This window comes from Tachyglossus aculeatus, chromosome 25 (genome assembly GCF_015852505.1).
Source record: "Tachyglossus aculeatus isolate mTacAcu1 chromosome 25, mTacAcu1.pri, whole genome shotgun sequence".
Lineage (NCBI taxonomy): Eukaryota > Metazoa > Chordata > Mammalia > Monotremata > Tachyglossidae > Tachyglossus > Tachyglossus aculeatus.
This window is the reverse complement of record NC_052090.1, coordinates 16,106,137-16,125,497: the sequence shown is the minus strand read 5'-3', so window position 1 is coordinate 16,125,497 and position 19,361 is coordinate 16,106,137. Positions and strand designations below refer to the sequence as shown.

The following is a 19,361-nucleotide window of genomic DNA, read 5'->3' as shown; positions in this document are numbered from 1 at the left end:
CAAATCAATCAGTCAATTATTCAGTATTTACTGAATGCTTACTGTATGCAGAGCACTGTACTTGGGAAAGCAGGATACAACAGAGTTAGCAGACACGTTCTCTGTTCATAATGAGCTTCCAATCTAGAGACAGTAAACCAATCTCTAGCATTGGGAGATGACGCCTTTTCAAAGTACGCACTCAATAAAAAGGAAAACACAGGGCTAACACAAATTACTTATTTGTCAATGAAATATGTGACACTCTCAGAAATGTTCTGTGCTGATCTTTAACGAAACTAGCCAGCTTCCTATATGTGCTCACATATCAGTAATAAGTTGCACTCATTTTATTCAATGATTTCTTTCACACATAAGTTGTAGATAGCATCCCAAATAGTGTAGCTCACTGCAAGGGGAATTAAGTATGGATCCACAGTCCTTTGCTATGCCAGGTTCCCTCTTACCTGAACTTCCAAGGGATTTCTGACCGCAAGTCCTCGCCATTCTAATTTCCCAGACAACCACCCAATTTTTACATCTGAAAGGAAAAAGTTCAATTTCCTAAACCCCTTTTTTGGAGGGTCTTGATGCTTCTATACTGCCGTCATCTCTAGTTTCTGTTCTTTGCCCTAGTTTTGATGCAGATGAGATCTTTTGTAGTTCACAAGGACATTGTTAGTTTTCCCTGAAAGTTTGGTCACAGAAATCCCTATCATCCTGAAAATGCATTTTAGGTTTTTGACAGGTTTGGGACATTTGTGGCTCCCAAGAACTTGCAGTCCTGTGGCCATCTCTACCTTTGACCTAATTATTTTGACTTTACCTTAGCTACAATCTTATATGCAAATCGATCAATAAGTCCTGGATAAGCATTTCTCTAATTCTCAGATGCTTAGCCAAATTTCCTGCCAAAATGAAGATGAATTTTATATTATAGAACACTGGGGTCCTATTAAATAGCTAAGTGGCCCTCACCACATACCCCTTCTGACTTTCAAAGTCAACACAAAAAACAAATGCAGCCTGCAGTCTTGTGGAGGTCAGATTCATTCATTCATTCATTCAGTCGTATTTATGGAGCGCTTACTGTGTGCAGAGCACTGTACTAAGCGCTTGGGAAGTACAAGTTGGTGATGTACAGAGATGGTCCCTACCCAACAACGGGCTCACAGTCTAGAAGGGGGAGACAGACAACAAAACAAAACATGTAGACAGGTGTCAAGTCATCAGAATAAATAGAAATAAAGCTAGATGCACATCATTAACAAAATAAATGGAATAGATTCAAGGTGTGAACCTGGGACATTCCCTTCAAGAGGTGATTGGCCCCAATCAATTGCTCTGGGCAGAGAACTTACTTCCTGCTGGCAACTCCCGTTCAATCTTCCCATCATCCTGGTATTCATCGAGCCACCTACCAGGGAATTAGAGATAACCATTAATCTGACAGATGAGTAGAAAGGCAACTAATTTTTTAGAATAAGAATAAGAATAATAATGGCACTTGCCAAGCACTGTTCTAAGCATTAGGGTACATACAAGTTAATCAAGTTGGACACAGTCCCTGTCCCACATGGGGCTCACACTCTTACTCCCCATTTTACAGATGAAGTAACTGAGGCCTAGAGATGTCAAGTGACTTGCCCAAAGTCACACAGTAGACATGTGGCAAAATCAGGATTAGAACCCAGGTCCTTCCAACACACAGGCCTGTGCTCTATCCACTAAGACAGAGATAATGGTGAGATGAGAAAAAGATGAGGTCAGAGAAAGCAGAGGAGAAGACATATTGTAACAGGTCATGGACCATCAGGAAGTAAAAAAAAAAAATTATCAGAAACTTTCCAAGTTCACTTTAGGAATGAGCCCTTATTTCCAGACAAAGGAACAATATTCAGTGCAGTCATATCAATTTCCTTCCCTGTTTATCCTACATCTGGGCTTGAAGAGGAGCATCCTGGGGTAACATTAAAAATCTAAAAGAGGAATCAATAGGAGCTTCTAGGCATGGACTTCTTCAATGCAGCCATTGTTTCGGTCTTTATTTCAGTCCTTATAATGCAATATTTTCTTCCCAGGCGTGAATGAGCAACGTATATGCAATTCAAGAGGAAACTGCCCCTCACATATTTAAAACACTGGGACAAGAAGAGAGTTCAGATTCATTTGGGGGAGATTCCTGCCTGAGATTTGGTAAAGCAAGTAGAAGGCACTCATTCTCAGTCTCTTTAGTGGATTCTTCTTCTTCCTCGGCTGTCCCTCAAGCCTCAGTTCTAATTCCCCTGCTATTCTCCATCTACACTCACTACCTTGGAGAACTCATTTGCTACCATGGCTTCAACTACCACCTCTTTGCTGATGATTCCCAAATCTACATTTCCAGCCCTGATCTCCGTCCCGTTCTGCAGTCTCACATTTCCTCCAGCCTTCAAGACATCTCTACTTGAATGTCCCATGGACACTTCAAACTTAACATTTACGAAACTGAACTCCTTATCTTCCCACCCAAACCCTGTTCTCCCCCTGATTTTCTCATCATTATAGATGACAACACCATCCTTCCTTTCTCACAAGCCCTTAACCTAGCTGTTTTCCTTGATTCATATCTCTCTTTCAACCCACATATTCAATCTGTCACTAAGTCCTGTCAGTTCAACCTTTCATTCATTTATTCAATCTCATTTATTGAGTGCTTACTGTGTGCAGAGCACTGTATTAAACACTTAGGAGAGTACAATACAACAATAAACAGACACATTCCCTGTCCACAATAAGCTTACAGACAAGGGGGGGGAGAAATACATTAATATAAAACAAATTACAGATATGTACATAAGTGCTGTGGGGATGGGAGGGGTGAAGAACAGAGGGAGCAAGTCAGGGTGATGCAGAAGGGAGTGGGAGAAGAGGAAAGGGGGCTGAATCAGGGAAGGCCTCCTGGAGGAGAGGTGCCTTCAATCAGGCTTTGAAGTGGGGGAGAATAACTGTCTGTCAGATTTGAGGAGGGAGGGCATTTCAGGCCAGAGGCAGGACAAGGATGAGGGGTCTATGACAAGATAGATGAGATGGAGGCACAGTGAGAAGATTAGCATTAGAGGAGCAAAGTGTGCAGGCTGGTTGTAGTAGGAAAATAACTAGGCGTAGTAGGAGGGGACAAGGTGAACCTTCACAACATTGCTAAAATCTGCCATTTCCTCTCCATCCAAACGCTACCATGTTAACCCAAGCACTTATCCTATCCCACTTTGATTACTCTATCAGCCTCCTTGCTGACCCCCTTGCTTCCTGCCTCTTCCCACTCCTGTCCATACTTCACTCTGCTGCCCAGACCATTTTTCTACATTTTCTACAAAAACATTCATTTCAAGAATGAACATTCATTCACTTCTTAAGAACCTCCAGTGGTTGCCCATCCACCTCCACATCAAACAGAAACTCCTTACCATCGGATTTAAAGCCTTCTACCACCTTGCTCCCTCCTAATGGTGGCATGTATTAAGCACTTACTATGTGCAAAGCACTGTTCTAAGCGCTGGGGAGGTTACAAGGTGATCAGGTTGTCCCACGTGGGGCTCACAGTCTTCATCCCCATTTTACAGATGAGGTAACTGAGGCCCAGAGAAGTGAAGTGACTTGCCCAAAGTCACACAGCTGACAACTGGCGGAGCTGGGATTTGAACCCATGACCTCTGACTCCAAAGCCAGTGCTCTTTTCCACTGAGCCACACTGCTTCTGCTTCCTTACCTCACTGCTCTATTAATACAACCCTGCTCACCCACTTCTCCCATCTAATGCCAACCTACTCACAGTGCTTCAGTGTCATTTATCTCACCGTCAATCTCTTGCTTATGTCCTGCTTCTGTCTTGGAATGCCCTTCCCTCTTCATATCTGACAGATAATTACTCTCCTCACCATCAAAGCCTTACTGAAAGCACATGTCCTCCAATAGGCCTTTCCTAAGAGCTTAGTATGGTGCTCTGCAGACAGTAAGAACTCAATAAATACAACTGAAAAAGAACAAGAGAAAGAAGTGCTTAACAAATACCGTTTTTTAAAAAAGAAGTAAAATGGATAGGAAATAGCAAAGAGCAAAGACATCACACTCTCCAGGAATACAATTAGAATCTAAAATCCTGTTGGAGTGCTTTGGTTTTGACAAAGCCTTTCTGAAGAGAGCTTATTGTTTTAGTCAAGGATGCTTCCCTGAGGAGAGATCTCATAAAACTGTGATGGCATTATAGAAACAATCGTCTCAGCTGTCTAGATTTCAAAAATCCCACTTTGATGCAAAACAAATTAATTAAAGCAAATAATAAGTAAAAGAAATAATGTTCACCGCCACAGTTTAGAATGGGCTTTGTAAAGGAAAAATGCCCAATTTGGGGGTAACAGAACTTCCTTCTATGGACAGTAACGACTGAAGCTCAGATGCAGAAATGATGGACTCTAATGCTTTAATCTCTATTACCTGACATCTATTTCTTTACTTTCCCATTGTCTTACATTCTTCTTCCCACTTAAAAAAAATAGTGTGTGTTAAGCATTTACTATGTGCCAAACACTGTGCTAAGCAAAGGTAAAGATCCATCGTAATCAGATTGGACTCAGTTCCTGGCCCACCCGGACTTCCAGGAAAAGTAGGAGGGAGAACAGGATTCAGTAATCCCCATTTTACAGATGAGGAAACTGAGGCACAGAGAAGTTAAGTGACTTGTCCAAGGTCACACAGCAGGCCAGTGGCAGAGTCAGGAATCCTGGTCTCCTGACTCCAAAGGCCTGAGCATTATCCAGTAGGTCACACTGCTTCAGATTTTAAGGAAAGTTCATGTTTCTTATTGCTAGATACAGGAAAAAAATTACTTACTTTCCCTACCCTTGTTCCCCCAATAACTTTGGGATCTCAGATTAATGAACCAGCCCTGCTTTGAAAATGCTTTATCCAGACTATATGGATGTAGCTCTTGTTTTTTATATTAGCTGTAAAAAGGCATCAGTGCACTTATTTTATTGTATGCAGCATAATAGCATCAGGAGATAAAATAAGAGATCAGTGTATGTACCACCCTTTAGTTTTATAAATCCTATTTCTAGGGCTTGGAACAACTTCAGTGGAGGCATCTTTCAATTCTTCTTACTTCTTGAAAGGTTTCAGAACCATACCAGTACCTCTTCTGGACTGCTTAACCCTGAGAAGCGGTGTGGCCTAGCGAATAGAGCGCAGTCTAGGAGTCAGAAGGACCTGGGTTCTAATCCCGGCTCTACCACGTGTCTGCTGTGTGACCTTGGGCAAGTCACTCAATTTCTCTGGGCCTCAGTTACCTCATCTGTAAATGGGTATTAAGTTTCTGAGCCCCAAGTGGGACAGGGACTGTGTCCAACCTGATTTGCTTGTAACCACACCTGTTCCTAAAACAGTGCCTGGCGCAGAGTATTGTTTAATAAATACCACAATTATTATTATTATGACATTTGTTAAGCACTTACTATATGCAAAGCACTGCTCTAAGCTCTGGGGGGATGCAAGGTGATCAGGTTGTCCCATGGGGGGCTCACAGTCTTAATCCCCATTTTACAGATGAGGTAACTGAGGCCCAGAGAAATGAAGTGACTTGCCCAAAATCACACAGCTGACAAGTGGCAGAGCCTGGATTAGAACCCATGACCTCTGGCTCCCAAGCCCATGCTATTTCCACCGAGCCATGCTGCTTCTCTAATAATTATTATATTATAATAATAATGATGGCATTTATTAAGCGCTTACTATGTTCTAAGCACTGGGGAGGTTACAAGGTGATCAGGTTGTCCCACGGGGGGCTCACAGTCTTCATCCCCATTTTACAAATGAGGTAACTGAGGCACAGAGAAGTTAGCTGACAATTGGCAGAGCTGGGATTTGAACCCATGACCTCTGACTCCAAAGCCCAGGCTCTTTTCCACTGAGCCACGCTGCTTCTTGTTATATATTCTCTATATATTATATGTCATATATTATATATATAGAATATATTATTATTATTATTATTATTATTATTATATTGTTCCAATTAACTACATGCATGCTTAGTACCCTGAGAAAGTTCTGGAGTTAATAAATAAATCAGTGGCATTTATTGAGTGCTTACTGTGTACAGAATACTGTTCTAAGAGCTTGGGAGAGTACAATGCAACCGAATTGGCAGATACGCTCCCTGTCTTCAACATGAACAATCTAGCAGAATTAGCAGTTCAGTGACTTGCCCAAGGTTATACAGCAAGTAAATGGTGGAGGCAGGATTAGAACCCAGGTCCTCTGACTCCCAGGCATGGGCTTCTCGCACTGGGCCACATTGCTTATGAGGGTCTTGGAGACTGTGAGCAGAGGATTTTAAAAAAAAACAACCTGATGAATGATGGATAGAGTCACTGAAGGACTAGAATGTGGCCATATTGCAAGCGTAGATGGTGATTTTGGTGTTGACATCATCCAGAGAGAACCTGGAACCCCCAGGAAAGTCAAGACTCTGAATTTAATTCTGACTAGTGGTCAGGTCCTAAGCAGGAATTAATTGTGCAGAGTCCCTCTCTAATAGTGATCCTTACCTAAGGGAACTTGAGTGTTTTGCTTGGTGGAAAAGGTGAAAATAGTAGTATGAGTATCTTAGGGAAAGTTAAAAAAAACGAGCTGAAAGAACCTTATTTCTCCTATCTGTAATAGATTTTTGTCTGTCTAACCCATTTGATTTGTAAACTCCTTGTGGGCAGTGATGGAATCTTCTATTCTACTTGCCCAAGATCTTATTTTTGCATTCTGCTACAGTAGGCGCCCAATAAACACCATTGAGAAGCAGCATGACTTAGTGAAAAGAGTGTGGGCTTGGAAGAGAAGATGTGGTTCTACCAATTGCTTGCTCCATGACCTGGGCAAGTCAATTAACTTCTCCATACCTCAGTTACCTCTTCTGTAAAATGGGAATTAAATCCTCCTCCCTCCAACTTAAACTGTGAGCCCCATGTAGGACAAGGACTGTGTCCAATCTGACAAATTTATATCCACCCCAGCACTTAGAACCTTGCTTGACACAAAGTAAACACTTAACAAACATCATTGAAATAAATTGATTGAAATCAGGCTGCTGGAAGCAGGGAGACTATTTAGAAGCACATTAGAAATTCAGTTACAATGTCTGCTAAAGGACAAAATAAAGAATCAGGTACATGCCTCACTTAGCAAGGTCGAGGTTTTCAGAGGGGAGTCATCTTTAACAAAAGGAAAACTCACCTGAGAACAGGAAAGCCCATAAAACCATGGCATTCTGTGTGCCATAAAGGAATTTGAAGAAGACTTTTATTCTAAACCAGAGTTTGTAATGACAGATTCTTCAAATATATCAAAAGCAGGAAGCTGGCCAAGGAATTAGTGGAACCACTTGAATACTGTGGTATAAAGAATGTATACTGGTATAAAAAAAAAAAGATAGCAATAGGTTCATGAAATTCTCCAGTTGATCTTTCTATTAAATAAGATTCCTTAGCTAAATCGTGGTTTTAAACACAAAAAATTATTTCATCCAAACTAGTAGGTGGAAACAGACCACTAGAACCAGCTTGTGGTGAAAGGTTTAGGAGGTGGGGGAGAAAATCACAGAAGACAGAGAGGGGTTAAAAATTGAGCTGGTAGAGCTGTTAATGGCCACATGATAAAGAAGCTGGTTACCATGAAAACTCTATAGCATGTAATCTGTTATATATAATAGTCATATTATATACACACTCTAGAGTAGTGACTTACCTATTACAAGGAAATACAACTTCTTGTTCATCTTGTTTCTCTTTAAATCTGATAACAATCTTTTCCAGAAACCATCCATTTCCTAGGTTGAATTGTCAAAGGAGAATAGTTGAACCTTTAGTTGTCTTTCCTGAAAAAGTGTACTGACATTGCTCACTTCATGAAGAAACACAACAGTCCTTACAAACATCCCTTGAAACAGTTGGGTCCAGCTGCCTTTGAAGGTTGAAAGCATGGCTGTCCAAAGTTGACCAATGGAAAGGTTTGGAAGAGTCATATTTAGCCTCTTCCTGCAGCTTTGGGTGGGGGGCAACTCTTTCCTGCTGCTGGATAAAGGGAAGCAGAGCACTGGCTCCTGGATGCTTTAGGGTGGTCCCAGAACAGCTTTAGGTATCAAAGATCTATCTTGGGAAGGAGGGGGAATGTGGCATTGTGGATAAGCTACAAGCTGCAACCACACTGGGCCACGAGGGTGACATTTAATGCATTGCTATGGCACTGCAGTGGCCTCAATGGGTCTCTTAGTTTGTTTGGAAGAAATTACGTCAACCCATTTTTCCATCTACTGGTCTATTCTTCACAACTCTCTTCTCAGCTATCCCAATTGTCTCCTATCTCCTGACTCAGGAACATCTGATTACTGGGGGGGTCACTGAGCCCATACTTCAGCTTTAACTACATCCTAGAGCTGTTTTAATGACTGGAGTTTTTTGTTTTTGTTTCTTTTTTTGATGGCATTTGTTTAGTGCTTAAGATGTGCAGAGCACTGTTCTAAGTGCTGGGGGGGATACAAGGTGATCAAGTTGTCCCATGTGGGGCTCACAGTCTTAATCCCCATTTTACAGATGAGGTAAATGAGGCTCAGAGAAGTTAAGTGACTTGCCCAAGGTCACACAGCAGACGTGGCGGAGCCGGGATTCGAACCCATGATCTCTAACTCCAAAGCCCGTGCTCTTTCCACTGAGCCACGCTGCTTCTCTTAGCTCTTACTCGCTTAACTCTTGGAGTTAAGAGAGCTTAACTCTTAGAGTTCTTAGCTCTAATTCTTGGATGTAAATACAGTAAGAATGTAAGTGCCAATAGGCTAATCAATGAATCAATGGTATTTCTTGAGGGCTTACTATATGCTGAGCACTGTTTAAAGCACTTGGAGGAGTACAAAACAAGAAAATTAGCAGACACGTTTCCTGCCCATAATGAGCTTACAGTATAGAGGAGGTTAATGTGCACTGTCCTCAAAGATGCCTGTTCTATAATTATCATTCAGCTCTATAATCTCTTTATTATTAGAGTTCAATTGAAAGATCAATTCACAAATCAAGTACAGATTGGACATTCATTTTATTAAAGGAATTATTTCAAAGAAAGAGAAAACTTTTGTCGAGACATTTTACTGTTTTTTTGTTACAGAAGGTCCAGGAGGCTGTTTTTTGGAACCTAGCATTCAAGGACATAGTTTTGTTCTCTTTGGTCCTTTTACAGGCAGATCTCAATATAAAAAGATAATGTTTTATTGAAGTCCCTCCCTTGGGGTTTAAATATTCACAAATTCACATTCACTGTAGTAATATCTAGTTATAATAATAGTGCTTAAATCTCTTTACCCTGACAAATTTTAAAATTCTTTAGAGACTCAGACAAGAGAGCTGTCTCTGCCTGACCCTCCTCTGTTCGCACTGTTTCACTAGAGAGAAAACGAAGGTTTTACAGAGAGGGCTCCCCATCAGTAACTCTTCGTGGCTTAGGGGATAGAGAGAGGACCCGGGAGTCAGAAGGACCTGGGTTCTAATCCCTGATCTGACACATGTCTGCTGTGTGACCTGGGCAAGCTACTTAACTTCTCTGGGCCTCAGTTACCTCACCTGCAAAATGGGGATTAAGACTGTGAGCCCCATGTGGGACAGGGACTGTGTCCAACCTGATTAACTTCTATCTACCCCAGCACTCAGAACAGTGCTTGGCTCATAGTAAGTGCTTAACAAGTACCATAATTATTATTATCTTGACTTTTGCAGCATTGTGTGAGAAAGATCCCCATTTTTCCCACCAAAATGGCACTGGATTTTACATAACCTAGTCGTACCTGGACCAGTTCCATCATGACCAACCAGAACTTTCTTCAGCTCTCCGAGAGATACAGCCTGAATACCAAAGATATCAACCTAAACAAGGAAAGTGGAAGTTAGAGGACATTAGAAAAGCCATCTCTGTGTTGGCAGAGTTTGGTCGTCATACAACACAATTGTATATCTGCACCTGGAATACTGCAGGCCGTCCTGGCTGCCCCATCTTAGAAAGTGCATGATAGAGTTGGAAAAGCTACAGAAAAGGGCAATCAAGATGATCAAGAGGATTGAGAAGCTTCCAGAGACGGGCTAGCTGAAAAGATTAAGGCTCATCCATCTGGAGAGAGGAAGACTGAGAGAGAAGGTATGACCGAAAGCTACAAAATCATGAAGAGGATAAAAAGGGCAGGCAGGAAATTGTTAATTAAATCCCAGAGCACTAAACTAAGAAAACCACTTTCAAACATGAAGGTGGTAGGATCAAAACAAATGAACAATAAGAAAGAATTCTTCATCCAGAGACATGTCGAATTTCTTGCCCCAGAAAGTTGAATCAATAATATTTATTGATCATATATTGTGTGCAGAGCACTATAACTAAGCTCTTGGGAGAGTACAATATACCGGATTGGTAGAAACATTAACCTGCCCACAATTAACTTACTGCCTAGGGGGTTGAAAAGGAGGTTCAAGAGGGATTGGGGTAAATTCATCCATGAATAGTTCATAATTGGTTGCTATAGGGAAAACTAGGGACACAGAAAATGAACTTTAAGGATGTTAGCCACTAGTACTCAGTATTAGACCCAAGCATAAGGCTCACTAAGCAGAAGCACACTTCTCCCTCTAGACTTCAAGCTTGCTGTGGACAGGGAATGTGTCTGTTGTTGTTGTACTGTACTCTCCCAAATGCTTAGTACAGTGCTCTGCACACAGTAAGTGCTCAATAAATACGATTGACTGTGACAATACATTTCTGGGAATTGGTGGCCATTTAGATATGGGCTACCAAGTTGGGAACCTAAGACCCTCTCACATTCAGGCAATACATGAGAACCTTTATTTCAAATCTTATTCCCATTCTTCATAGCCTACCACTTGGCAGTTGCTCTTATCTTTTTCCTTGGGAATTCTTTGATCTAAAGAAGGCAAGGGGACTTGATGAAAGGAAAGAAGAATGGAAGAAAAATTGAGGCCCTCTACACTCAGTTTGTTCTAACAGAACTTCTTTCAAAATGGTCCAGCTCTGAGTGGATCCAGATAATCTTCCCCTCTCCTCAGAAATAATAGAAAAAATGGCTTTATCGTAAATCAGGGTACCTAGTAGGACCAAAGTTGCTTGACAGCACTTAAGCATTTTTTTACCTGACCGTGTTGGAACTTGACTTTGTTATTCTTGGAATGATGAAGTTTCCGCCTCCCAGCATCCCCTCTGGTTCCAATGACATTGATGGACACATTAGCATCTGTTTCGGCACCTAGTGTGGAGCCAGTATACACATGGACTTCATAATCCACCACTAAAAAAAATTAGAAATCACGTGGTCATTTTTCTCTCTTTCACATTTCCTTCACTTTAAAAACATATGGAATAACTTGGGAAAAGAGTTAGAAAAACTCAGGATTCCTGCTGAGGGCATACCTTTGACTGACTTTCAGTGGATAACCTGTGTGGGTGAGCATGATAAAATGACTGACCCCAACTTGCAATTTTTATTTAGAATTCCGTTCACAAAGGCTGCTCAGCTGCTCCCAGAACTCCTGCTTCAAAATAATTAGTGCTAACAATTATGCCCTCACCACATCCACTCCACTTTTTCAGTTATTAAGGTGGAGTTACATGAAAAAATTCTCTCTCAATTAGATGAGAGTAGCAATTTTTCCCCTGAAGTTTGGCTGTTCTAATCACAGCCAGTCATTCATGCTGCTACTTGATGGAGATTACTGTTCCAATAATGGAGATTTTTAACGGCTCTCTTGGGTGAGGAAAAATACATCAATCCTGGAGAGATACAGATTTAAATGCATCTTGAAGGGATGGGCCTGTGAAAGAACCAGCAAATGATAGCCCAGTGTTCTTGACTTGGCACTTGGGAGAGTATATTACAACAACAAACAGACACATTCCCTGCCCACAATGAGCTTACAGTCTAGATGGGGGGAGAAAGACATTCTCAGGCACAATGACTCCACACCACTTGTGCCCTGGTGAAAACCTAAGATGGCCTGTGTCTTCCATCTGCAGAGAGCGGAACTGGACTCTAGGATAACCATGAGGGGTACAGATTGCCTTCCACTCCCAGGTACCTAGAGCCTTCAGCAAGCTACCCAGGGGCCAATTGCATCACTTGCCCACAACCCTGGAACCCCACACTAATGTTCTCCTGAAGTCTGAGATAAGAAATGCCAGTCAGAAAGAGGGCCTGAATGTCTATCGAGGGTTGCTGACCTCTACCAGGCGAACTGATTTTGCTGGGGGATGTTATGAACAGGGCAGTGATGCAACATTATGTGCACTAAAATATCCGGTGTAAAGGGATAAGTGCAACTGTTCTCTGGCAATAAATAGCAACATTTCCCTCAAGTTTAGAGCACATGAGCAAAGGAAACTCTGCAGCCACCTGGAAAGAGGGAATTGGAATTGGCAGCCATTGCGGTCCTCCGGAATGAACTCATGCCAGGCCTGGTGCTGGGCTCCTTCTGTAGCGATCTTTCCTCAGCGTGAGCTGCCAGGACCCTGAATCTGCATTGCCCAAGCATCACCCACTCTTTCTCCCTTCAGAGCCTGGGCACAGGAGGCCAGAGTCACCAATCCTGGGCCGATTCTAAGGGGAAAGCTAATCTTCCGGTGGAGAGCATGAGAGTGCTGCTAGGTGTTACCTTAAGCCAATTCGGCTGCCTGGAAGAATCTAGAGAGAGCTGGAAAAATCTGAGGTTCATTTGGATTTAGAGTGGTGGCCTGTTCAGACATTGGCTTTGTGCTCGGGACCTAGAATCCAATTCCCGGACCCGCCACTTGGCCGTAGCGGAAACATAAACAACACTTACTTCCCTTGGGTGGGGGAGAATAACTCCTTCCTTTTTCCTACCTTATAAGGGCAGAGTTTATCTTTATTCCATGCTGCTGGCAAACCAATGAATTCTGCTATTTTCCACCCTCAACCCCATTCCCTCTCCCCTTTCCACTGGAGTAATGAACAAGATGTATCGCATGGTGTCTTAATTTCCTGAAATGATTAATTCCCCAAAGGCCTAACAGTCCTTAATGAACTAAAATGGGGGAATCAATGAATACCACTGAATAACTTTATCAACAACACAAGCCTTGAATCAGTATTTGTTTTCCTAACTTACCCTCTTAATAATAATAATGATGATGATGGCATTTATTAAGCACTTACTATGTGCAAAGCACTGTTCTAAATGCTGGGGGATACAAGGCAATCAGGTTGTCCCATGTGGGGCTCACAGTCTTCATCCCCATTTTACAAATGAGGTAACTGAGGCACAGAGAAGTTAAATGACTTGCCCAAAGTCACACAGCTGACAAGTGGCAGAGCTGGGATTTGAACCCATGACCTCTGACTCCAAAGTCTGTGCTCTTTCCACTGAGCCATGCTGCTTCTCTGGTTCTCTGCTTCGCTTCTCTTCCCTCTTCTTCAGGTTCCCTTGGCTCTATCTTTTTTTCCCCACTTTTCCTTGTGAGGATTTTTCTTTCCCTAAGTTAGGATTGCATACATCATTCTTTGTAATCTTCTTCCAGAAACATTCACAATTACTGTTATTCCTTAATCCCTTAATTTATAGGGTACTGCTGACTCTACCTAATAATTTTTTCTGCCATCATTCTTTTGGGGCCTATCCCTCTCTCTCTCTCTCTCTCTCTCCCTCTCCTCTCCATTCAGGTTGAGCATCATTTCTCATCTGTTTCTTTGACCAATATGGCCCTTGGGCACTGTATTTCTCCTATGATTAACTATGATTAAATTAAATGATTTAATTAAATGATTTAATTAACTGTGATTCTTTTGGAGACAATGCAGCCTAGGACTGGGAATCTGAAGGCTCAGGTTCCAATCCCAGGACAGCTACTGGTCAGACCTCTCTATTCCTCAGTTCCTCATCTGTAAAATGGGGATAAAACACCTGCTCTCCCTCTCTCTTAGATTAGGAGCCCTATGTGGGCCAGGGACTATGTCTTATCTCATTATTTTGTATTTAACTCACCATTTAGCACAGAATTAGCACTTAATGAATACCATAGTTATTATTTAACAGAAAGTTTCCTGTTGACAAAATCATCCCCAATCATATCATATCATGAGAAGCAGGGTGGCTCAGTGGAAAGAGTCTGGGCTCGGGAGTCAGAGGTCATGGATTCTAATCCCACCTCCGTCACTTGTCTGCTGTGTGACTTTGGGTAAGTCACTTCACTTCTCAGGGCCTCAGTTACCTCACCTGTAAAATGGGGATGAAGACTTTGAGCCCCACGTGGGACAACTTGATTACCTTGGATCTATCCCAGTGCTTAGAACAGTGCTTGGCACATAGTAAGCACTTAACAAATACCATCATTATTATCATTATTATATTATATCCCAAAGAGGAGAAGCAGCATGGCCTAGTGAATAGAGCATGAACCTGGGAGTCAAAAGGATCTGGGCTCTAATCCTAGCTCTGTCACTCATCTCCTGTGTGACCACGGGCAAGTCATTTTAATTATCTGTACCTCAATTACCTTATGTGTAAAATGGGAATTAATACCAACAGCCCCACATCGGACATGGACTGTGTCCAACCTGATTAGGGTATATTGGCACACAGTAAGTGCTTAACAAATACCATTAAAAAAATCTCCTCAGAAAGTTCATAGTCTTAAGACTTCTCTAAATCTCTTTCACCTCATTTTCTCCAACGCCTTCAAATTCCAGGCAGTTCCGTGCTTTGCTTTCAGGACAGGTGGATAAAATCACTTGGAAATTAAGGTTCCCTCTCTCCTTCCACTCCTGCTCCCGAGTCCACCCATCCACCAATCACTGATGCTAGCCTCCTTTCCTGTCTTTCCCTCCCAAGTTCTCATTCTTTTCATTTTACAGAACACTGGCACTGAACCCTCCCAAAATGAATCTGAGAGGAAGAGAAAACTTAAAAGGTTTCCCCTACTCTTCATCCTCTAACCTATTTTATTAAAATCATAACGTAAAATCATTATCCCAGATAAACCCTCTGAGTTCATTATCTTGAGCCAACCAACTCTCTCCATTAATGCCCTATCCACTTTTTAATCATGATCTAATTGAAGACATAAGCCATGAAAAATAAAGAAAACATCTTGACCTTCAGAACAAATTAGGATACATCATTACCCATGTTGGAATTAGAAAACCTGTGGTTTTCTACACAGCCCTTAACAAAACCATATAAATCCCCAAAACACTGAAATAGCTGTAAGCGTAGTGCCCATTTGAACATGACTGCACTAGTCTAATTCACTTCCATCTGTGCCTTCATGAAAGAGTTCCACCTATATTAAGTTTTTTCACCTAAATTCCAAATCTAAGGGGGTCTGGTGGACTAACACTTTTTATTTTATATCTTCCCTCTTTAATCCACTTGAGCAAGGCAAGAATTTCAATTTTACCTTTCCTTAAGAGATATTTTTCAATGAAGGTAACTCCATGTCTTCCAATCATTTCACATCAACTCATCCTCTTAGGGCTTTTCCCAAGCTATCCCCCATTTCCCTTACATGGACGCTCTTTATGCGGCATGTAACTTAGACTTCATTGTCACACGATTTTCCTGAATGTGTGATGGGAATGAGGAGTTGGATGACTGTTGGGGTGGGGAGGGGCTCTCCTTAAGTCATCTAAAAGTATGCATATTATTTTGCACATGTAAATAAGTACAGTCTCACCATGACACCCCCTCCACACCCCTCCACACCCCTCCTAAAACTCAGCATTTGCATTCAAAAGGTTATGGTGAGCTTATTTCCAAAGTACTTCAAATAAATGTGACATGAAGAATGATAGCATTCACACTTGGCTCAGATGTGATACCCAGCCCCTAGTGCTTGGGAAAGCCAACTTAAAATCATCATTCTAGGAGGTTATGGTGAGTGTATTTCCAAAGTACTTCAAATAAATGTGATGTGAAGAATGATAGCATTCACACTTGGCTCGGTTGTGATATCCAGCCCCTAGTGCTTGGGAAAGCCAACCTAAAATCATCATTCTAGGAGGCTGGGTGAAACCACTGGATGAAAAAGCTGCATCATATAGGTATTAAGAAATACATTGTAAGCTCCTTGAGGACCGGAATCAGGTCTACCAACTGCATTGTACTCCCCCAAACACTCAGCATTATGTTCTGTTCAAAGTAAGTGCTCAATAAATAGTGCTGATTGATTGATTCAAGTAGGACTTATGTTCTTAAGGAAGCCTCCATGACCTAATGGATAAAGCATGGGAGTCAGAAAAACCTGGGTTCTAATCCCAGCTCTGCCACCTATCTGCTGTGTGACCTTGGACAAGTCACTTAACTTCCCTTTGCCTCAGTTACCTCATCTGTAAAATAGGGATTAATACTGTGAGCCCCATGCGGATCATGGATTTTGTCCAACCCGATTTGCTCGTATCTCCCTCAGTGCTTAGAACAGCAGCTAGCACATAGAAAGTGCTTAACAAGTACCATTAAATAGAAATTAGTACCTCAAGATTTCTATTAAAGAGGAGAGAAAACACACACAGCAGTTGCACACTCAATTAGTATCAGTAGGCAAAGCAGGAGGGCAGATCCGGTGCTCTAGAATTCACACATACCGTCCACCTGTGAACATAGGAGAGTTAAAGAAATCAGTCAGTCTGTGGACCCTCAGGTTCCCCCTTCTAGACTGTGAGCCCGTTGTTGGGTAGGGACCGTCTCTATATGTTGCCGACTTGTACTTCCCAAGCACTTAGTACAGTGCTCTGCACACAGTAAGTGCTCAATAAATACGATTAAATGACTGAATGAATAAATGAATGAGAGCACTCAGGCTATGACCCAACCACAAGATTCTCCCAGACTATTTAATCAGAAGCCCTGACAGAAAGAACACACACTCTTCCTGACGATGTAAGTGAAACTGAACCACTGTCCACCAAAGCTACTCAATACTTTGCCACATGTACATCTTTAATTCAGTACTCTTCCCTTGTAGAATCCACCATTACTGTGGAGTACTTAAGACTAAAAGGAACGTGTTCTAGAGGAACCATATTACTGATCCAGCCACTACCAGCACTCACTCATCCTTGGAAACGAGGGGAGAATGTTGGGAGATGTGGTGGGTTAGAGAGGAGACCCCAACCCAATGTTGTTTCCTCCTGCTCTCCCCAGAGGAAGCACACACTCTACTGGAAAGGAAACATATTAACCTATGCTCAATTCTACCCTTCAATAACAATGGTGGCATTTATTAAGCACTTACTCTATGCAAAGCACTGTTCTAAACGCTGGGGAGGTTACAAGGTGATCAGGTTGTCCCACGGGGGGCTCACAGTCTTCATCCCCACTTTACAGATGAGGCACAGAGAAGTGAAGTGACTTGCCCAAAGTCACACAGCTGACAATTGGCAGAGCCGGGATTAAGTGTGGGGAGGTGCCAGAGTAGTTGTCCTTCCTGGACTCCCCCAGATCTCTCCTCCTCTTCCCCCAAAGCGGGCCAGACAGGATTGAAAGCATCACCTTTCAAGGGTCATACTTATTCTGCAGCATGACAGCTGCATGTAGGCTCAGTTTTCTCTCAAAGCTAAACCTTCTAGTTATATACTGCCATGTTATCTTGTTGGCACATCCTGCTGGCAGAATTCAGAAACAGATGTCCAGCAATCTACATCAATGAGCACATGAAGAAATTTCTGCTATAAGCCTCACTTAAGGTTTGTGAACCAAGAGGCACACACAGCATACCACAATAGTGCTCTGATTTCTCATGGTTGGTGAGCCTAGTTCATGAAATTAATGTCTCTGTGAGCTTGGAAAGAAAAATCAACTTGAATCACTAGGATCTGAACCAGCAGACCCTCCAACCAACGGTGAGTAATTTTTCAGCATTACAGAGGGGGTGGCACTGCACTAGATATTATGGCAAGTTCCAAAAAATGACCAAGATCCAGCCCCTGTCCTCGTAGAGACAAAAATCAGATGGCAGAAACACAAAACAAATAGGTTCATAAAAGATAGCAGTTTTATACACACATAAGAATTTCTCTACTCATTGCTCAATCTGAAAATAATCTTTTGGCTATGGCTTCTGTTGAGACTTCAAGTTAAATGCTACCGACGCAGGTTCCCTGTTAAAGGCAAAAGGTTAAAAGGAAATGTACTTATTTTCAAATCAGGTAAGTACTATCAGCTCCGACTTCTGCTGTTTCACCTGAGACTTGCTGCAGGCCGTCAGCAATTGTTTCACAAAGCAGTAATTTTCCCACTATTTCAGAAACTGGTAAATGCAAGTATTTTAGAGGGGATGCAATTTTATTACAATGGTACAGTAAACTTTCTTTATTTCCCCATCTTCCTTTGGTGTGGCCTGGGAAACTCTGCTGAACCCAAATCCTGGGGCACAACACAGGACCCAGGAATCTGATATTATTATATGCTGATTAAGTGATAATATAAAGAAGGGGTGTGTGTGTGTGTGTGATCTTACACTACTACACGGTGGCTAAGTAATAATGCAAAGGGGGGCAGGGAGTGTGTGTTTGTGTGTGTGTGTGTCTGCAAATGCACACACCTTTACTCGCAAACCTGCAGTCTGAGGTTAACTGAACTTTCATGCTCTCTCACTTTTTGTGTTTTCTGCTTCCAGGTAATACTCTCGAACACAAAACTCTTGATCTCATTGTACCTCAACTGTGCTCTTCTTAAATGACTGGAAACTTATTATGGGCAGGGAATGTGTCTGTTTATTTTTGTATTGTACTCTCACAAGTACTCTGCATTAAGTGCTCTGTGTGCATTGAGCGCTCAATAAATATGATTGAATTAAATTGAGAACAGCATTTCAATCTATCAACCAAGAGTATTTATTGAGTGTCTACTGTTTGCCGAGCTCTCTGCTAAGCACTTGGGAGGGCACAACAGAGAAGATATGATTCCTCCCTCCAGAAGTTTGCAATTTTCAGTATTTGGGCTCGTGATCAGCATTCCAAAATCTCAATACCAAAATCTTCCCAAGGGCATTAGTCACAGAAAGGTCAAAGTACAACTAAAAGAGCTCACACAACACCCTGAGTCCTGCAGGCACCTGTCAATGCCAACGAGTCAAGGAATCCAGAAAGGCTAGAAAACTGTTACTAAACAGTATTTGCCAATATTATTATCTTGGAGAAAATTAGATTACTACTGAGTTGAAAAGAATCCATGAGGCTAAAGTATGATGGCTAATGGATTTAAAGACTTGTAACTTTGTCATGGCTACTGCACCTACAGATTCTTATTCATTCCAATCCCAGGGGAAACATCCAATAAAAGTAATATTGAGCGAATGAATTG

The 19,361-nt window shown here is 41.9% G+C and overlaps 1 protein-coding gene across 1 annotated transcript in view; it reads right to left on the bottom strand.

The window, feature by feature from the left end:
* RP1 (RP1 axonemal microtubule associated) overlaps positions 1–19,361 on the bottom strand; it is a 143,335-nt gene that overhangs the window by 15,049 nt on the left and 108,925 nt on the right. The window contains exons 26-30 of the mRNA XM_038766522.1: positions 11,184–11,338; positions 9,836–9,914; positions 7,753–7,834; positions 1,341–1,396; positions 447–520 (exon numbers count right to left, since the gene is read on the bottom strand). Coding sequence (XP_038622450.1) covers positions 447–520; positions 1,341–1,396; positions 7,753–7,834; positions 9,836–9,914; positions 11,184–11,338 — 446 coding nt within the window. The remainder of the gene's footprint in view (positions 1–446; positions 521–1,340; positions 1,397–7,752; positions 7,835–9,835; positions 9,915–11,183; positions 11,339–19,361) is intronic.